General features: G+C 53.2%; 3 protein-coding genes across 9 annotated transcripts; 2 read left to right on the top strand and 1 right to left on the bottom strand.

Annotated features, from left to right (window-relative positions):
* Positions 1-1,583: 1,583 nt before the first annotated feature.
* On the bottom strand, positions 1,584-9,679 carry TTC31 (tetratricopeptide repeat domain 31). 5 transcript variants are annotated; one of them, XM_031030189.2, is made up of 13 exons: positions 9,551-9,659; positions 9,299-9,387; positions 6,028-6,130; positions 5,667-5,908; positions 5,414-5,497; positions 4,871-4,927; positions 4,690-4,770; positions 4,369-4,563; positions 4,068-4,119; positions 3,890-3,980; positions 3,660-3,801; positions 3,341-3,442; positions 1,584-3,158 (listed from the first exon to the last, which is right to left on the bottom strand). In XM_031030189.2, the coding sequence occupies exons 1-13, from the start codon at positions 9,588-9,590 to the stop codon at positions 2,859-2,861; spliced, it is 1,578 nt and encodes a 525-aa protein (XP_030886049.2). In that variant the 5' UTR covers positions 9,591-9,659; the 3' UTR covers positions 1,584-2,858. The 5 variants fall into 5 exon arrangements, with proteins under 5 accessions (XP_030886049.2, XP_081652763.1, XP_081652762.1 ...); XM_081796637.1 differs by lacking the exon at positions 9,299-9,387 and having other exon boundaries at positions 9,551-9,665; XM_081796636.1 differs by lacking the exon at positions 9,299-9,387 and having other exon boundaries at positions 1,584-3,154; positions 5,667-6,130; positions 9,551-9,679.
* Positions 9,680-9,702: 23 nt separating this feature from the next.
* Positions 9,703-16,432, top strand: CCDC142 (coiled-coil domain containing 142). 3 transcript variants are annotated; one of them, XM_006735334.3, is made up of 9 exons: positions 9,712-10,918; positions 11,238-11,324; positions 11,402-11,551; positions 11,686-11,816; positions 11,889-12,002; positions 15,006-15,120; positions 15,329-15,506; positions 15,634-15,833; positions 15,992-16,264. In XM_006735334.3, exons 1-9 carry the CDS (start codon positions 9,850-9,852, stop codon positions 16,246-16,248), a joined length of 2,301 nt encoding a protein of 766 aa, XP_006735397.1. In that variant the 5' UTR covers positions 9,712-9,849; the 3' UTR covers positions 16,249-16,264. The 3 variants fall into 3 exon arrangements, with proteins under 3 accessions (XP_081652746.1, XP_006735397.1, XP_081652745.1); XM_081796620.1 differs by lacking the exon at positions 15,329-15,506 and having other exon boundaries at positions 9,703-10,918; positions 15,992-16,432; XM_081796619.1 differs by lacking the exon at positions 11,238-11,324 and having other exon boundaries at positions 9,713-10,918.
* An 841-nt stretch (positions 16,433-17,273) lies between these two features.
* On the top strand, positions 17,274-18,046 carry MRPL53 (mitochondrial ribosomal protein L53). Its single transcript, XM_006735318.3, has 3 exons — positions 17,274-17,404; positions 17,505-17,617; positions 17,727-18,046. The coding sequence occupies exons 1-3, from the start codon at positions 17,313-17,315 to the stop codon at positions 17,858-17,860; spliced, it is 339 nt and encodes a 112-aa protein (XP_006735381.2). The 5' UTR covers positions 17,274-17,312; the 3' UTR covers positions 17,861-18,046.
* The last annotated feature ends 415 nt before the right edge of the window (positions 18,047-18,461 follow it).

Here is an 18,461-nt window from a genome sequence, read left to right as displayed (position 1 = left end):
TGGCACTAACCCGCTTCTTGTCTGACTCAGGGGCTCATGCTTTCGGCCACTACAGGTTCTGTCCCTGTAACTGTGACTGGGCCTAATTGAAAGAAGAAAACAGTTTACGAAGAAAGCAGAGGAAAAAGGGCCAAAGGTAGGAATTTAGGCATTGTACTGTAGATAGAGCATGGTCCATGGAGGTTTTAGAGAGGAGAGGCATGACAGCAGTGTTCGAGCAGGCTCATCTGGCTGCAAGTGTAGGGTAGACTGGGAACTGGCGGGGGCCTGAGGTAGGAGTGTTATCTCTGGTCACTGCAGAAGGTAAGAGCCGAGGGAATTCAGGGCCAGACTTGGGGGGTGGGGGAGGCTGTAACGAAAGGAATCTGTGTGATTATCCCAGCGACCAAAGATTGCTTCCATCAGTGACAACCTCACAAACCTGGGCAACTGGAAGAAAAATGGCATCATGGGAAGAAATAATGACTACTGTTGTAGAGCTAAGAATTTGTCAGCCATTGTGTACAAAAAGTATTCTTTGCACCTGTGTTGCCCTTTCAATACACATAGACAACACACACACACACCCTGATTCTGGCTCAGGGCCCCTCCTTATTCCTTTCATCCCCTTCCTAAGGCTGCCTCTCTGGAACCTTTAGAGTGACTGACTCATTCTAGGACTTTCCCACCTTCCCACCTTCAGCACGAAAAGTCCCACACTCCAGGAAATCCCAGTCCCAGGTTGGTCACCGTGCTTTCCAACCCTAGGGACTCAGAACTCTGGCTGCTGGGTTGGAACCCAACCAGTTAGCAGTGTGAGTGTGGGGCAAAATGGGGACAAGGTGTCAGGAGTCCTGTGGCTCTCAGAGATAGTCCAGGACTCAGAGAAGTCCAGGATAAGTCAAGGGATACTGGGGAGGGGACATTTCTTTGAGAGGCTTGAAAAGCAAGGAGCCGGCTCAGCTTCAAAGCAAAGATACCACACAGTGGTGGCGGGTGCCCATTCTTTGAGGAACCCTAGAGAAGTACCTCCCTGCTGCCTAGAACAAGACCACATGAACAGGACTCTTATGGAATCATCATAATATAATCACCCCTCAAACAAACACAACCACCTCTCCCCAACTAGGCATGAGCAAAGAACTTCCAGAGCAAATAATTCTTGTTAAGAAGGTACGATTTAGTCAAGTTAATTGGCTCTGAGCCATAATCTCCCTCCACTTGAGGCCTCCCAAATTCCTGTCCGGTGCTTCTACCTCCCATAATCAAACCTTGGATGAACAAAACTCAAGCCTCTCCCACCAAAATGGCCTCTAGATAGTGTATCCTCTGCCAGGTCCTAGAACAAGTGGGTGGGCATTAGGATCACCTGGAGGGCTTAAATGAAACGCAAATTGCAGGGCCCCACTGTTGTACTTTCTGATTTAGAAGGTCTAGGGTGGGGCCTGAGAATGTGCATTTGCAGGAAATTCCTAGGTTGCTGCTGGTCTAGGGACTACACTTGGAGAACCACAGCCCCAGAGCTCTGTATTTTGTGACATAAGCAACAATTCACTCATAGTCATTTCTTTCCACTGTGGGGGAATCATGAATATGTAGGACCGTTGCAGATAAAAACCAGTTTATTTAGCACACTTTATGTACCAGGCACTTGGTATTTTCTCACACTCTGACTTTCAGTCCTCACAACAGCCCTGTGAGGTAGGGATTGCTCCCATTTTACAAATGAGGGACCTGAGGCACAGATGTTGAGAGACCTGCCCAAGGTGACCCAACTCATGATGGCAGACTTCATTCTGCTATACGGTATTTAAGGAGCCTACTCCGTAAACAAAAAGAATTTGGGAAAACCCTATATAAAGGAGGTTTTTCAACATCTCCTATACAGGTGTGAATGGTGTTGAGCAAGACCATAGGGCGGCAAGAATCATTTGTCCTGATGAATGGGCAAGGCATTCTGAGAGACCAAGAGTCCCCTGCAGATCCACATTTCAGTGAGCTGAGAGTCCCAGGCAGGGCTAGGGAGGAAGCAGCCAGGCGCAGCTGCCAGGATCTTAGAGGAGAAACCACAAGATCATGATTCTTGCGCGGCAAGTAGGGAATGACAGCCTTCTTTGGGGGCAGTGACCCTTGGTGGAAATACTGAGTAAACTGGCATGGGGAAATGCTCATTACAACACCCAGTGCTGGAGCGGGGAAGGAGCACGGCCGTGGGAGCAGCACGCTAGGCGCCTGCTGAGGTCCCATCAGCAGGAGAGCCAGCAGGGGGGGGAATGTGGAGATGCGCGAACCCTGCCACCTCCAGGCAGATGCTGGTAAGGGACTTCCCAAATGTCAACCCCCGTGACTCTTCTAGCAGTTGGAGGAGGTGAGACCACCGGGCAAAGGAGAAGTCAGAATGTGCACCAAATGACAGGAAACAAGGCAGGAGGGGCTGGGGCTAGAAGAAACAAGGTGAGAGCTGGGCTCAGGAAGATGTGAGCATCTATCAAGATGAAGGGTGGGACTCAGGCCTCATTCATCACCTGAACCCGTTCCTGAGCATAGAGTTCTGCTGGTGAATGAGTCCCTCAGAGCCAAAAAAGAGAGCAAGCCCTATATGCTCCCTTCTGGGTCTGTTTTAGTCTGAAAACCTGAACTTCTGTACAGTTCCCTCCGTAGCCTTGGTGGATTTTATTTTTCTTTACTGCCCCCAGAGGAAGCCATCTGCTTCAGAATCAAAGTGGACATGGGGCTCCTTTCTGTCATCAGGTCTCTGGGGCAAGAGGAATGGCCACCAGGGGTTTCTTTAATTATGGCTTTAGACTACAAGGTCTCAAGATATGCAAGGAAATGGGGGATGCACACATGGCCTTGTCCTGTGAGGGAAAGGTCCTCCATCATCTGGCCTGAGGTAGATGCTGGGGCCGAAGTCCCAGGATACCAGGGCCATTTGAGGCGCCCAGGAGATGGAGAGGGTGGGGTCTTCTGCTCCGTGTCTGGGGGAGGGGTGAGTTGGAGTGGTTCAGGTGACAAGGGGGATTATGCAGGGGTGGAGGCAGAAGGCCAGCGGCTCTTGGAGCAGTGTTTGGAGGGCGCCTGACAGACAGGAGGCTTGAGGGGCCCGGCCCAGATTGGGAAAATGGCTGCGGGAACCCAGTTGACAGATGTGGCTTCCTGATTCCTCCTCTCTGATCTTGCTGAGAAGGGAGAGAGAGGGGCACCTGTTACTCCTTTTTAGCAGCACAGCCCAAGCCCCCATCCCACCCATTCCTGCTCCCACTGCCCGCCCGAGGCAGAAGGGAGCAGCGCTTGCTGTGGAAATCCCAGCCAGTTCTCCTGCTGGCCCCTCCCAGCATGCCAGTGGGCCTGGTTCCCTTACCAGAGCGAGGTGCAGAAGGCAAGAGTGGAGCTCCCGGGCTGCATCAGGCTGGGAGCCGCCTCTCAGAGTCTCCTGGAACACAGCAGCTGCCTCCTCAAAACGCTTTAGTCCCAGAGGGATTAGAAAGAGGAAAGTTTAGGTATCAAAGGGGTGAAGGAAATTAAAGCTGCCCCCTTCCTCAAACTGGCCTCAGCTCCTAGTACCACTGACACCGTGACACTGTGGTACTAGGAGCTTTACCAGAAAATGCCAGTATAGACCCAATCCCTGCCTCATGCAACTCAAATTCCGCCTACGCTTCCAATCTCGGACCCCTTACCTGCAGTCCCATCAGGGCCTTGCCCAGGCGGAAAAGGCCCCGGGGCCAGCCAGGTCGCAGGGTAAGGGCCACCTGGGCATCGGCCAGGGCCCACATGGGCTGACCCAGCCGCTCGTGGCAGAAAGAGCGGTTTCCAAATAACCTGATAAAGACAAAGTGGCCAAAAGTCTGGATCCTCAATGCTTTGCCTTGCCCTGACCTCCCAGCACAGTGGCCAAGCCCCCACTCACCGATGATCCCGGGGGTTGAGCTTCAAGGCCTGAGTGAAGAGAACCACAGCCTTGTGGTAGAAACCATTTTGGGCAAAGCTGGTACCCAACGCTGAGGAGGAAAGAAGGTGGGAGGGTTCAGATGGGGCTATCCCAGGGAGGGTAGGGTGAGGAAGGAGAGAGAGAGAGAGAATCTCACTTGCCAGCTCCTGGCTCTGGTGTAAGGCAGCTTCCAGCAGTCCCGGAGATGCCTAGGGATAGGGAGCAAAGTCAAGCAGGACTCAGGCCTCAGCTTCCCCAAATCCTTCTCCTTTATTCAAACAATGAATATTGCAGTCAGCATCACCCAACTTATGTAATTCTTATGACAGTTCTGCAAGAGGGTATCAGCCCTACCTTCCTGCAGAAGGAACTACCCAGGGTCAGGGTGTCAGTAATGGAGCCGGACCCCAGGTCTCTTAATCCTAGAGCCACAGAACTCCTTCTACTGGTCACCTCACCTCTGCCTTAGGACTCTGCCTGGGGCTCTCTTCTATTGGAGAGCTCGCTTCCTCCTGGCCCATCTTCTCTTGGGGGCTCTGGCTTTTGCCTCGAGGCTCCTGGCTCAGTCCCTTCTCTCTGCGGGCATTGGGAGGCCAATCCCCAACCTTGCGCAAAGCCAGAGACACAAAAGTGCTAGATAGATCCAGTGAGTCCTGTGAGCAGAAAGGAAAGTTAGAGGAGAGGGTGGGGATGAAGTATGTCCTGGAGTAGGGGGAAGGGAAGGCGGGGGTGGGGGTGGGGTGGGCCGAGACCAAGAAGAGAAGGAAGGGGACTCTCACCTCTTCCTCACCACACTGTCCCTGAGGAGAGTTCCCGGGGCTGGATGGGGGGCTCCCATCCCCATTTGGGGTGGCCTTGACCTGGAGGGAAGGCAGATGGGGATCACCTTGAGCTGCCTGCCTTCTCAGCTCCCACCCTCCTGGCACCTAGTGTTCTTCAGACCTGCCTGCAGACACTCACCTTGGGCTCCCCACCCTCCTGCTCCAAGCGCTCCTGTCGCTTGCGATCCTTTTGACGCTGCAAATAATAGAGACGATGATGCTGATGATGTGTTTTGAACACTATATGTAAACACGCAGACACACACACACACACACAACTTGTATCTTGAAGCCAATTCTTTACGTGAACAGTAGAGACTATAGGTTGTGTACTGGGTTAAGAGCTTTGCATACACTATCTCATTTAATCTCTGCAGGTCCATGAGGTAGGTTTTGTTGTTATCCTTGTGTTACAGCTGAAAAAGCAGACAGGAGAGTCACCAGGCAGAGGTCTCCCAGTAAGAAAGAGGCAGACTCCAACCCAGGCGGTATAGTGTGACTCCAGAACCACCACGCCGTATGGCTTCCACGAGACCCTCACCTCCAGGCTTCTGAGCCCCTGGGCCCTCTCGCAAGAGGATCCACTATGGGCCACCTTGAGTTCTCTCCTGTCCTCACAACGTGTCCCTCTTTCCCTCTCCCAAATCCCTCTGGGTTCCCACTCCTCCTGCCCTCTAGCTACCTTCTTCTTGAGTCGTTTCTTCTCTGCTTTCTGTTTCATGCGCTCCTCTTCAGCCACCAGCTCCTCAGCCAGCTGGTTGGCTTCCTGGAGAAGGAAAGGCAGGTGACAGGAAAAGAGAGAGAGCGACCAAGAAAGCCAAAGGGAGGCCAGCAGGATGGAAGGACACTGAAAGGTCCTAATTAGGGGACAGATGAGGGAATCTGGCATCCGGAAGAGCACTGGGAGAGGTGAAGCCCCTTGCTGACAGTCTCACCTCTTCGGTCAACAGGAGCTTCTGGGGCATGGCCACCTGAAGTAGGCTGTCTGAACCACCAGGGGCAGAGGCAGAGGCAGGGGCAGAGGCAGGGGGGCTAGGAGGGCAGGGCTCTGACCCTTGGGGAGGATATAGGAAGGACTTTCGGAGACCACAGTAGGTACCCAGTCCCTCGACCCCCTTGGCCATGTCACTCTGTCCAGGCATTTTCCCCTCATCATAGAAATGTTCCAGGAGGTAATCTGTCAGGAGGGATAGGGAGAAGGGAAAGAAAAAGGTACATGAGAGAGAGGAGCATCTGAGGGCCAGCCCCCCCAGGGTACCAGCCTCGATCCCTGGGCCCGGCCCCTGCACGCCCCACCATGGTGCCACAGCTGTAGCCGCCCGCTGCTCCCGTCCATGTGGATCCGGTGCAGGCCCCGGGGATCGCTCTCCACAAGCCGTCGGAGAAAATCCACTATGTCCTGGGAGGGGGAGGGGAGGGGAGGCTGGTGTTGGGGGCAGCTCTAGGAGAGAACGAGGGGCCTGGCTGGGTTGACCCCTCCACCATGGCGACCGCAAACCAGCCCCCCAGCCTGGAGAACCTTACTGGCTGACCTCTCCCCACTCAGCGCCTGAAGACACGCTTCTCTGGTTTTCCTGGTATATCACCTCCTTCACTACTCTCTTGCTCCCAAGGGTTCTGTGTGGCCCTCAGCCCAGCCTTCTTCATCATATAAGATCTCCTCCCCTTGACCTGCCACTAGGTTGGCTACACTGAGGCTCAGAAAGAGACTTCTTACCTGCTCTTCCAGCTATGCCCCCTGTCATATCCTTGAATATGGGCAACCCTATAGAACCTACTCTGGAGCTACCTCACGCCTAAATGAGCGCAGTAGTTCCTGGCTGGCCTCTCCCCTGCATGTCATCTGTTTTCCCCAAAACCAACCTCTCAGCAGTTACTTCCCTACTCAGAAACTTCCAGTAATCCCCCACTGCCAGGCCCATAGGCAGGAATGAGTTTAGCTCCTCAGCCTAGGATTTGGAGCCTTCCAAAAAGCTCCCTGGCTGACCCTCCTAATCTTCCCCTGTAATTTGCTCCTGCTTGGTTGCTGTTGTCCCTCAGTTATCAGGTTCCTTCTGGTGTTGGGATCTTCCCTCCAGCTGCCCCCAAAGCCCTCCTGGCTCGGAGCTTCTCACCACACCTTGTCTCATCTTCAAGGTCCAGTTCAAATTCCATCTTCCCTCAAACCTCTTCATCTCCAATGATCTCTGCCCTCATTCAACCAAGCTGTACTCATACAGTCTGTGTTGTACAGTTTAGAACCTTATTATCCACTGCTTTGTACTGCTCTCTCAATTGGCAAGAAGCATGGAACTGGAAAGAACACTTTGCTGCTTGCATCTTAGTTCTGGCTTTGCCACTGCCTGGCTGTTTGATTTTGGACAAGTCATTTAACCTCCCTGAACCCTGGCTTCATCATTTACAAAATGAGACAAGACTCTTCAAGGCTTCGCCTGTTACATTCTGTGGTTCTTAGGAGAATCATTTCCTCAGTTAGTGTCAGCTTTGGAGGAGGACAGGAGTCATCTTGTCCCTGTGTGGCCTATTCAGGCCTAAACAGAGCACACACCTGACTAGCTGGTGGCCCACGACTGAGAAACTTAGAAGCCACATGAAACTCCAGAGGGCTAAACTAACACATAGGAAGGACTTCAGATCACGGAAGTATAGTCAACTTTCTGAACAGTTTTAGAGGCAGGTATCCTTCAGGAGATAGTCCTGACTCAACAGCATCTTCATGGACACTGCTTTGTGCAGTCATCAAGTCTTACACTCAAATTCAATTTCCTCGTGGGTTTAATTCAGCTTCCTAACTGGCCCAGTCTAGCCATTTCTTTCTTTCTTCTTCTTTTTTTTTTTTTTAAGATTTAACTTTATTTATTTGAGGGGGAGAGAGAGAGAGAGAGCACAAGCTGGGGGAAAGGCAGAGGGAGAGAGAGAAGCAGGCTCCCTCAGCAGGGAGCCCGATACGGGGCTCAATCCCAGGACCCTGGGATCATGATCTGAGCCAAAGGCAGACACTTAACTGACTGAGCCACCCAGGCGTCCCCCAGTCTAGCCATTTCTAAAAACAAACAAAAAAGGAATTACTTTGACCTTCTAATTCTCCCCAAAGCACAGTTTATGCTACTCTCTTAATTCACCACATGGCCGAACACGATCTGCTCCCCAGTCCTCCATGAATCATCTCCTACCCTCTGGCCCCACCTCTAGCTACAGTGATCAGTGGTCTCCTCTAAAGTTCCTACAACACACCAAGTGTGCTCCTATCTCAGGGCTTTTGTCCTTGTTACTTCCTCTCCCTGGAATGCTCTTTCCCCAGTGAATGGCTCACCCCTTCAGATCCCTGCTTAAACCTTTCCCAGGAGGCCCTGACTACTCCCTTTAAAAAGAGAAACTCAACTTCATTTAGCACTTCCCATCCTTCTTGTTTTACTTTTCCTTGCATTTTTCATATTTGGCATACTATATTGTTTATTTGTTGACTGGCCGCCTCCACTAGATGCTTCTAATTCATTGACTAAAAGGTTTTTGTGTTTGGTTTACTGCTGTCTTCCCAGTACCTAACACAGTGCCTGGTACATTGGTGGTGCTCAGTGTGTTGAATGAGCAAAGGCACAGAGATTGGTGAGGAGACTATTTTATTAGAGATGCAGCCAGGAGCTGGGTCTGAAGAACCCTGTGTGACCCAGTGAGTTTGGACTTCGTCTTGTCAGTGATGGGAGTGGGCCTGATCTGGGGAGTGAAGCACTCAAGGGAAACAGCACTGGGGAAGGAGATGATTCTAGGGCTGGAATGTTTAGTTAGGAGGCCCCTATGACAGAAAGAATGAATTCTTAAACTAAGGCAGTGGCAGCAGGAGCAGGAAAGGAAATGATGGGCTTGAGTCAAGAGACATTTCCAAAGTGGATTTTAGTGACTGACTAAATGTGTGAGGTAAAGGAAAGGGAGGATTATATACAATGATTCTCAGATTTCTGCATTAAGTAACGAGATGTCAGTTTGCATTATCAGCCAAAACTGTTAGAGGAAAAGCAGCCAACTTGCAAAGTAGATGAATTAACTGATGGACTTGCTGAGTTTGAGGTTTTGGAGATACCCAGGAAGCAGCTGGAAACACTGCTTCTCAAGTGCTCCCAAATCTGATGCTGTCCCTCCCTCAATAACCCTATCACCTACTTGAGGACATCCAAGCCCTTGTGCCAGACAAAGCATTTCATGCTACTTGCTGCCTTTTCCCCACTTCATTTCTTACACCACTCAGGTCTCACTTCAGTGAGGTTCTCTAAACTCTTCCTTGCCTTGGTGTCTTTGCTCGCACTCTTCCCCCTCTGTTCGTAAGATCTTACCCTAAGGAACTCCCACCCACTCCCCAATTCTCAACTCAGAGACCCTCGTCCGCCCAATCCTGCCCACTTCCACCACCCTCCATCTGCCAAGCGCTCCTCCAAGCCCGAGCCCGAGGCCACGCCTTCACGGAGCGCTCGGAGCCCAGTGGGCGCCCGGCTGTGGCGGGGCTCAGCACAGCTGGCTGGAAAGAGGCGTGACCAAAATAAACAGGGCAAGGGGGAGCTCGGAGTCCTTTTACCTCGGTGCCGTAGTCCTCAGGACCGAATTCCTGGCAGAGTTTGGGGACAGCAGCGACCCCCAGCGGGCAGCCAGGTCGCAGAGGACAGTCTATAGTAAAGGAAAGCGGTGGCGCGTGAAAAGGCTCGGGATGGATGGGCCGGAGCCTTCCGCCCACCGCGTGAAGCACAAGACCCTACTGAAAACAGGTAGACCCAAGTGGGGCTGTCCCTCCCCTCCTGGACTCCCTTCCCGTCTTGTCACAGCGGCTTACTTAGCTTTATCCGCCCCACTGTCTTCGGAATCGGCGCCATCTCCCATCAAGAGTGACCCGAAAGTGAAAGATGGTCTGGCATTAGATACCGCCGGGGGGCGGAGTAGGACCGAGTAGGCCGCCATCTTTGTTAGGGGCAGAAGCCTCCGATTACGGAGCGCGAGAGAGTCCACGACGGTCCCAGCGGCTCCCGGGCTAGAGATGACGGCTCTTGGGACTGGGCGGAGTCTCGGCGGCAGCGGGCGTTGGGCAGTGCTGGGAGGTGGGAATCGTTAGGTTCGTTCCGGACACGGCGCCCCATGGCCCAGGCGTCTCGCTCCGGTGGCCTTCTGCCTCCGCTCGCTGCCGTGCCGCCGTTGACGGCGCAACCAGGAGGCGCTGTGGAGGAGCAGTGGGAGAGAAGGCAGGCGGGGACTCCTCGCGGGGACTTTCGTGGCTGGCCGTGGCTGCCGGTTGCCGGGAGCATCCCCTGCCTGGACCCGCGGCCCCGCGGAGCTCGGGGAGGGCGGCCGTGGTGGGCGGCGCCGGCGGACGCAGGAGAACACCAAGAGGAAGGCGCCGCGGACTCGTGGCGGGAGCCGGCAGCCGGCCGCCCGATCCCTCCCGCGCTGCAGCGTCTCCGGGCGGTGTTGCTGCGGCTGCATCGCGAGCGACAGCAGCTCCTCCATGCCCGGGACTGCGCCCGGCACCTACAGGCGGCCGTGCGCCTCCTGAGGGTCCTGAGTCCCAGCGCGCAGGTCCCCGGCCCCGGCCCCTTGCCTCCGCTCTGCCGCGACCTGCTACCGCACCCTTCCCGAGGGGCTGTCCTGCGAATCGGCCTACGGGAGACTCCCGTACGGCTCCTCCTGGCGCGCCCCGTCGGACTGGCCGCCCAGCGCCTGGATGCTGCCATCGAGATGCAGCTTCGGGCTCTGGGTCGCGAGCCGGCCAGCCCCGGCTTGTCCTCCCAACTTGCCGACGTGCTGCTGGCGCTTCCCGCCTACCACCAGCTGCAGGGAAAAGCCTTGAGCCATGTCCCCGGGGCAGCGCGCCCTTTCCCGCCGGCCCGTGTGCTCCGCCTCCTGACAAGGGAGCGGGGTTGCCAGGTGGCTGGTCAGCTAGATGAGGCGCTCAAGGGATCGGGCTTGCGGGATCAGCTCCGCAGTCGGTGCCAAGAGGAGCGGGAGCTGCTGCCCGGGCTGCTGGGGCTGCTGGGGGGCGTGGCGGATTCAGCTAGCAGTGGACTGGGGCTTGAAGGGGCTGGAGCCCTGTGGAGCCGGTACTGGACCCTGCTGTGGGCAGCTTGTGCTCAGAGTCTGGACCTAAGTCTAGGACCCTGGAGGGACCGCAGGGCAGCGGCACAACAGCTGAGTCAGGCACTGGGTCAGGGTGAGTGATGGGCCTGGGTGGGCATTTGGGAAGACTGGGATCTCTTTCTCCTCCCTAGCCACGTCACTCCCCTGCCAGCCAGACTGCAAAAGCAGGCCCTTTAGAATGAACACTACCACCCCCACCGCTTACTCCCACCCCTCTAACCCCCCTCCCCACCGGACAGGCTATAGCATCTGGGCTTTCAAGGCCAGTCTTGTTTTCCACTCAAGTCTTGAGTCTTGGTGGAAGCCTCCCCTCTTCCCCCATCATTGAGTGGGCAGTGGTTCTGGAAAAGAGAGGCCTTCTTTTCAGGCTCCAGAGCCATTTCTCCCACTAGCATCCCTGCCTCAGGAGTGTGAGAAGGAGTTGGCTTCTTTGTGTCGCAACCTATTTCATCAGTCTCTTATCTGGAGCTGGGACCAAGGTGAGAAGGAAGGGGCATTGGGAGTGAAACAGCCCCAGATTGCCCCTTCCTCATCAAACCCTATCCCTCATCCTCAGGTTTCTGCCAGGCCTTGGGATCTGCTGGTGAAGATCAGAGCAGCCTTCCCTCATCCTCTCATACCACTGAACTTTTGCAACAGCTCTTCCCTCCTCTCTTGGATGCCCTTCGAGAACCCAGGTCAGGGCTACTCCTCTGTCAGCCTCCAGGTGAGACAAGGTGCTGGGGATGGAGGAACAGAACAATTGAATATGTCCCCTTTATTCTTTTACTCTGTTCTGAAGCCTGCCCCCTCCCAGAGGGGTTTTGTGACCCCTCAGATACTCCATCCTCCTCTCCCCAGGTCCTGCACCACTTGCTCTGGGGCTCTGTACCCTGCAGGCCACCTTGGTCTGGTTTTTGGGCCAAACTCAGCAGCATCTGGCAGCATGGGCCCCAGGTTCCTTCCTGGTCCTGATCCAGAAGAACTTACCTGTGAGTAGCTAGCGAGTGGGAAGGGGAGCAGTCTGGGCTGGGCTCAAATCTCACTTCCGGTTTCTGCCAAAGCCTCTATTGCATGAGGCAGCAGCTCTGTCTAGACTGGCCTCAGAGGAAAGTTTGGCCCTGGAAGTGGAGCAGCAGCTGGGCCTGGAGATCCAGAAGCTAACTGCACAGATCCAGGTGAGAAGAGCAGGGGCCCTGACAGTGGCACTTTAAGAGTCAGTTCTGTGCCCAGTTTGGGGGTTGGGGTGGTGGTAGTTGTGGAATATTCCAGTGACCTGGAATCTCCTTGGAGTCTCTGCTGAATTTATTTTTTCTTGCTCTGTTCATTTTTTGTTCTCTCTTTCCTTAGCTTGTTACGGAAAACTTCAAACATACACAAAATTAGAGAGAAGAATATAATGGACCCCCATATTCCTACCACTGAGGCTTTAACAATTATCAACTCGTGGTCAATTTTGTTTCACCTATATGTCAGGCTCTCATTTTGTGATGTTAATAGCCACTGATGATCACTGCCTAGATCCATTATTTCATTAGGGGGTGCAAAGTGGTGATATTCCAATTCTATCATATCTTCTTCATTTATTAGTTGACTCACTCCTATAAAGTTTGCCCTCATTAATTACTTGGTTACTTTGAAGTATATTTTATAGAGAAAAAGCAAGATAAATGATTGACTCTTTCCTTTTACCTACTAGCTTTTTTTTAAAAAAAGCTTTTATTTATTTATTAGAGAGAGAGAGAGCACGAGCAGAAGGAGGGGCAGAGGGAGAGGGACAGGCAGACTCCTTGCTGAGCGCACAGAGGTGGGGGTGGGGGGCCTGGATCCCGGACCCAAGATCATGACCTGAGCAAAAGTCAGCCACTTAACCACTGAACCACCCAAGGGCCCCTCCTTTTACTTACTAGCTTTGAGACGATGTTTGTCCTCTTTTCTACATATGTCATTTACATTTTCATTAAATACATGTCCATAGTTTAAATGTGAAATAGGATATTACATTAGAAGGCTTCTAATGAAAAACATAGCACTTTAATTGCCCCCACCCCACCTCTGCTTCCTGTTCCACAGTGATAACCTTCATCCACTCTTGTCTGTCTTCTAATATTTTATTTTATTCTAAACTTATGAGTAAAATTATTATACTTCTATTTTAATTTTTCCCCATTTTGCACAGTATCTGTTCCTACTATGGAAGATGTTTCTGTTTTTTTGTTTTCTCTTCCTGCCCAAGTTTCTCCTCTGCCCTGAACAGGGGCAAGGCTATAGAGTTCGGGCTTTGTCCCACTGCTCCTTTGCTCTCTGCACTCCTGCTTACCCACAGTGCTTTGGTGCTATGCACTGCGCCTCCCCCCCCCCCCCACCCGGCAACACACACTGTGTAGCCCTAATCTACCATCTGCATCTGCCTGTTCCACCTCAATTTATTACTGCCTCCTTCAACTCAACCTACCCCAGAGCAGGCTCCTCATGAGGATGTTGGACAGTGATGGCCATGGAAACTCTGAGGAAGGAAGGCCACGGCAGGCATGTCATTAGAGAGGCTCCATACAGGGTCTGTGGCTTGAGCTGGTGGCTAGGCAGCCTCAGATGAGTGGCAGGGGTTACTGGAGGTGGGAAGTTCATAGTTCCTTGAGGGAGTAGTGTGGAGATGACCTGACCAAAGCAGAAACTCCCTGTGTGTGTGTATGTGTGTGTGCATGCACACACACACACATACACATGCATGCACGCACACACATGCACACACATGCACACACATACACGCATGCACACACACACTTTTGTCCAAGGTTGGGTGGGGGGCTGTGGAGGAGAAAGCAGGTTGGCATAAAATTGTGGAGGGCACTGAACACCAGCCCACAGAATTTGGGCTTTGTCTCATGAATGATGGAAAGCCATGGGAAGAGCAGGAGGGGAGTGGAGACCGTGATAGAGTCTGATCCAGCTATAGTGGTCAGGTCGGGAGGTGAGGAGATATAAGAGAAGGGTCTGGCTCTTGGTAGTTGTAAGAACAGGGATAGGGACAGTGTGCTTACCATGTGAACTAACCATTGTGGGAAGGACTCTGCATGCCTTGTTCCTCTGCCTGGTGATTGCACTGTTGGGTATTTGCTCTGGGCATCCACTGCATATGGCCCTGGGATGGGAAAGAAGAATCAGACGTTGTAAGTTCTCTCCCCAGCTGGACTGTGACATCCCAGACAGAAAGACTATTTCATAGTGTGACCTTGTGTGTCCTCAGAGTATTGAGTGCAGGGAGATTCCTAACAAATGTCAGTTGACAAAAGGGTCATTTCCTTGGCATAAATAAGAGGGAGTTTTGGTTTTCAGGAGAAGAGAGGAAGAATTTGGATTTAGGATAGGCTGTTTTCAGGATAGATATGTACCAGGAGCCGCTTGGGCTCCACTTCCCCCCGTCCAGCCCCCAGACCCCCTCCTCTCCTCAGGCTAACAGGCATTCAGTCACCTTGTCTTTACAGAGCTGCCACCACGTTACCCATTTCTTGGGGTTCCTCTCCAAGATGGGCTGTAGAGAACCCCCCTCTTTTTTGCTCTCCCATTCCAAAAAGATAACCTATCAAAGCACAGAAACCAAACCAGCACATGGGCCTTTTCTTGCTTTATAGTTTACTCTGGGGAAATGGAGGTAGGGTGTAAAAAATATTCAGTGTAAGGACATTCCAAAGTTCCTGAATCTCAGAAAGTTAGTTGTTGCTCCTGGTCTGCATATAGTTCCTGCCTTCCTTTCACGGATGTAGATCATACAATTCCCCCTTTCTTCAGCCTCTGCCTGTCTGTAGATCATGCAGACCCCTCTCTCTAGCATTTGCTTTGGAACATTCGTAGTGGTGAGGGTGTCTCCCTCTTTTTTTCCTGTTGATATTCCTAGAGAGTAAAATTATCCTGGAGGATTTCTAGACACTGAACCAAGCTGAGGAGAGCAGGGTAATCCTATGGCAATTGTCTGTAATCTTTTTGGGGTCCAGACCTTTAGGAAAACCCAATAAAAGCTAGGGCATTTCTCCTCAAAACCGCCCAAGCCCATAGAATTATGCACACAATTCTGTTCTAGGGCTTTATGGAAGCCAGGTTAAACACCTCAGATTTAGAAGAGCATCATAACTTGGCAAGTCCCTAACAGATAAGCCCCTTTTACTTTCTCCGTATGTCCACAGCTGCTGCCTGAAGAGTCACTAAGTCTCTTTTTTCAAGAATGTCATAAACAAGCCACACAGGGCTTCGAACTCCACATGCCACGGGGTCGGTACTGGCGGCATCGTCTCTCTCCTGGTAACTCCTCTTCCCAGCGTCCCCTCCCACAGTTCCCAGGGGATAACAGTCTCCTGACCCTTCCAAATCCTAGCACCACTCCTCTGTCTCCATCCTTGTCCTCGCCTTCTGTGCCTCTGCAAATCCTATCATCTTCCCCCAAACACTGCTAGGGGCTCAGCGGATCTCCATAGCCTCATATCCTGTCCTTTCTCTTCTCTCACTCTAGAACTGCCCAGCATTCCTAGTGAGTATGCTGGGTTGGTGGTTCGCACTGTACTGGAGCCTGTGTTGCAAGGATTGCAGGGATTGCCACCCCAAGCCCAGGCCCCTGCCCTTGGCCAGGCACTGACAGCCATCCTGGGTGCCTGGCTTGACCACATCCTCGCGCATGGGATCCGGTTCAGGTGGGGAGAAAAGGAAGCAGTGGCAGAGGGCTGAACGGAACTGGAAACGGGGAGGGGATGGGTGGGGCAGAGCAGTTCGAGAGGCAGTAGAGGCCGGTGGCCACATTGTACCTTGGCCTTCATTCAGCCTGCAGGGGGCGCTGCAGCTCAGACAAGACTTTGGAGTGGTCCGGCAGTTGCTGGAGGAGGAGCAGTGGGGCCTGTCCCCTGAACTTCGCCAGACTCTGCTCACCCTCAACATCTTCCAGAGGCTGGATGGGGCCCTGCTGTGTCTATTCCAGCAGCCCCTGCCCAAGCCTGAGGTCCAGAGGAGGGCTCCCTGTTGCTGTGAGTCACTCTTCCCCAACTCTAGGCTCTCTTTGCCCTGCCCCTTGCTACTTTATGTGCCCTACCTCCCATCCTCATCAGTGACCTCGTGTGGTTGTCAGTAGTGGTCAAACCCCCTCCTCCTGCCCACTGCCTGTCTTCCACTCCTGCCTTCCTAGGTACCTGCAATGAGGTCCAGTCCATGGAACTACCCAGCAGCAGCCTCAACAGCCTGGAAAGCTTGGAGCCCCCTCTTCGGCCTGGAGCACCCCCAGCCCAGACAGCTCAGCTGCTAAGCACTCTGTGGGGAGGGGGGCCTAGCCCAGAGGCTTACCTGGTGGGAAATCAGCAGGCCTGGCTTGCCCTGAGGCAGCACCAGCGCCCCCGTTGGCACTTGCCTTTTCTTTCCTGCCTGGGGATCAGTCCTGAATCCTGAGGAGCCTGGGACCAGGAGCCAGAAAGTCAGAGCTCCCCATCTCTGGCTGGAAAAGCCCAGACATTTAGAACTGCATATTAAAGAAGCCTACATTTGGGAACTTAGAAGAAAGGTGACCTGAGAACCGCAAGCTACATAGAGCCTGGACTTATAAGCGAGGAATCCAAGATCAATCCAGTGCCTGCAATCCAGAGTAAAGAGCCAAACCACAGCCTGGAACCTGGAGGTCAGCATCCAAGGGAGGCTCAGGCCTAGTTCCCCAACAGTGAAGACCTCTCACGGCTAGGCGCTGCGAGAAGGGCCATAGGGTTGGATCCCAGAGGAAAGGGAAAGAGAAAACCAATCGAAAGCAGAGAGACTAGGATGCCACTTTTAAGTCCCAGGAGCCAGGCTAAACACTAAGTTAGTTCCTCGGGAACCACAGAGGTGGAATAGGCATTTCTACACTTGGATCAGTCCCGAGGGTTGTATTACCCTATACTCGCTGTCTCGTAACTATCTTCAGTCACTTAAGAATACTGGGCTAAAGGACCTTCACGTTTAAACTGTGGTTACTCAGAGTTCAACATGTTTAATCTTCAGTTACCAGAGTAGGGTTTACCCCCTGGTAGCTGTATAATCCCTGCCATGGTCGTGTCCTCACCGAAGGGACCGGCGCTTAAGATGGTGTTAACCTAGATCTGGCACAGCCGCGTACAGCGTACGGAAGGCGTAAAGGCTGCAGAAGACGGACGTGTTATCGGAGCCAGGCGCAACGGCTTTTGCAATATTTATCGGCTTCACCGTGGTACAAGAGGACTTTTAATGATAGGTGTTTACTGACTGCTTACTTTGGGGCCCTCCATACCCTGTGTGGAAACTACCTCCCTCCCTGCTGGCCTTCCTCCTCCTCTCGGGCCGGGGAGCCCGGGGCGGCGGTCGGGGTCGGGGGCAAGCACCACGGAACGCCGGCGCCGGAATCGGAGGATCGGAGAGCTGCACCGGCAACAGCCGAGGGCAGGAAGGGGAGCATTGCGGTGGAGGACACTTCCGGCCGCACTAGGCCTTCCGGGGCGGAGGTCACCATGGCGGCGTCCTTAGCTCGGCTCGGCCTCCGATCTGTGAAGCAGGTTCGGGTTCAATTCTGCCCCTTCGAGAAGAATGTGGAGTCAACGAGGTACGAGGCGGAAGGAGTGGGGACGGGAAGGGGCCGCGTCTACCTCCCGCCGGGGGTCTACCCCCCTCGGCCGGGCGCTCAAGCAGTTTTTCCTCGGCAGGACCTTCCTCCAGGCGGTGAGCAGCGAGAAGGTCCGTTCCACTAACCTCAACTGCTCGGTGATTGCGGACGTGAGGCACGACGGCTCCGAGCCCTGCGTGGACGTGCTGTTCGGTGGGCTCCGGTGCGGAGGCGGGCGGGAGGGGTGTCAGGCAGCCCACGCGCGCCCTCAGTCCCGGCCCCGCCGCCCTCCCGGTGCCTGACTCGTTTGTTTCTTCCCCAGGAGACGGGCATCGCCTGGTTATGCGCGGCGCTCACCTCACTGCTCAAGAAATGTTCACAGCCTTTGCCTCCCACATCCAGGCCAGGGCTACAGCGGGAAGCGGGGACAAGCCCGGCGCTGGTACCGGGCGCTGACAGTGCAGAAAAGCCCAACAATCAGATTTTAGCTTGGGATTGTTAGGATACCTACCTAAGAAGAGCTTGAGAGACTTCATCACTCGAATCACCGTCTGAAGGGACACGGAGCGCCAAAAAAAAAGAGAGAGAGAGGGTCCCGTGATTACTGATAAACCAACGTTTCTGGAACGAGACACGATCAGATAGGGGTCTGGACAAACTTGAATTTATTTCACTTTCTTACCATCGGCCCGTGCTTAACCCTTTTGAATTTGATTTCTTCCATCACTCACTCAAGGTACCTCTTAGTCATCAGCCAAATCCAGTGCTGTTTTTCTCGGTCCTCATCTTTCCATCTCAGTAGCATCCGCTACTTTTAATTCACTCCCTTGTGGAACTTCTCTTCCTCTTGGGTCTTTTTCCTTTTAATCATAAAAGTGTACTGCTCTCATCCTTCACTTTTTTCTCTATTTCTGGGGCATTTCATCCTCTGTCATAACAGAGGGTTAAATCCTGCATTTTTCTTTGGCTCTAATCTCAACTACTCTGCTAAAGTCAGGTTACATACTACTGATTTCCTCCAAATTCCACAACACTCTTTGTCCAAAATAGAATTGAT

This window comes from Leptonychotes weddellii, chromosome 10, assembly GCF_054177405.1.
Source record: "Leptonychotes weddellii isolate Sample4059 chromosome 10, ASM5417740v2, whole genome shotgun sequence".
Taxonomy (NCBI): domain Eukaryota; kingdom Metazoa; phylum Chordata; class Mammalia; order Carnivora; family Phocidae; genus Leptonychotes; species Leptonychotes weddellii.
This window is presented reverse-complemented; position numbering and strand designations above follow the sequence as displayed.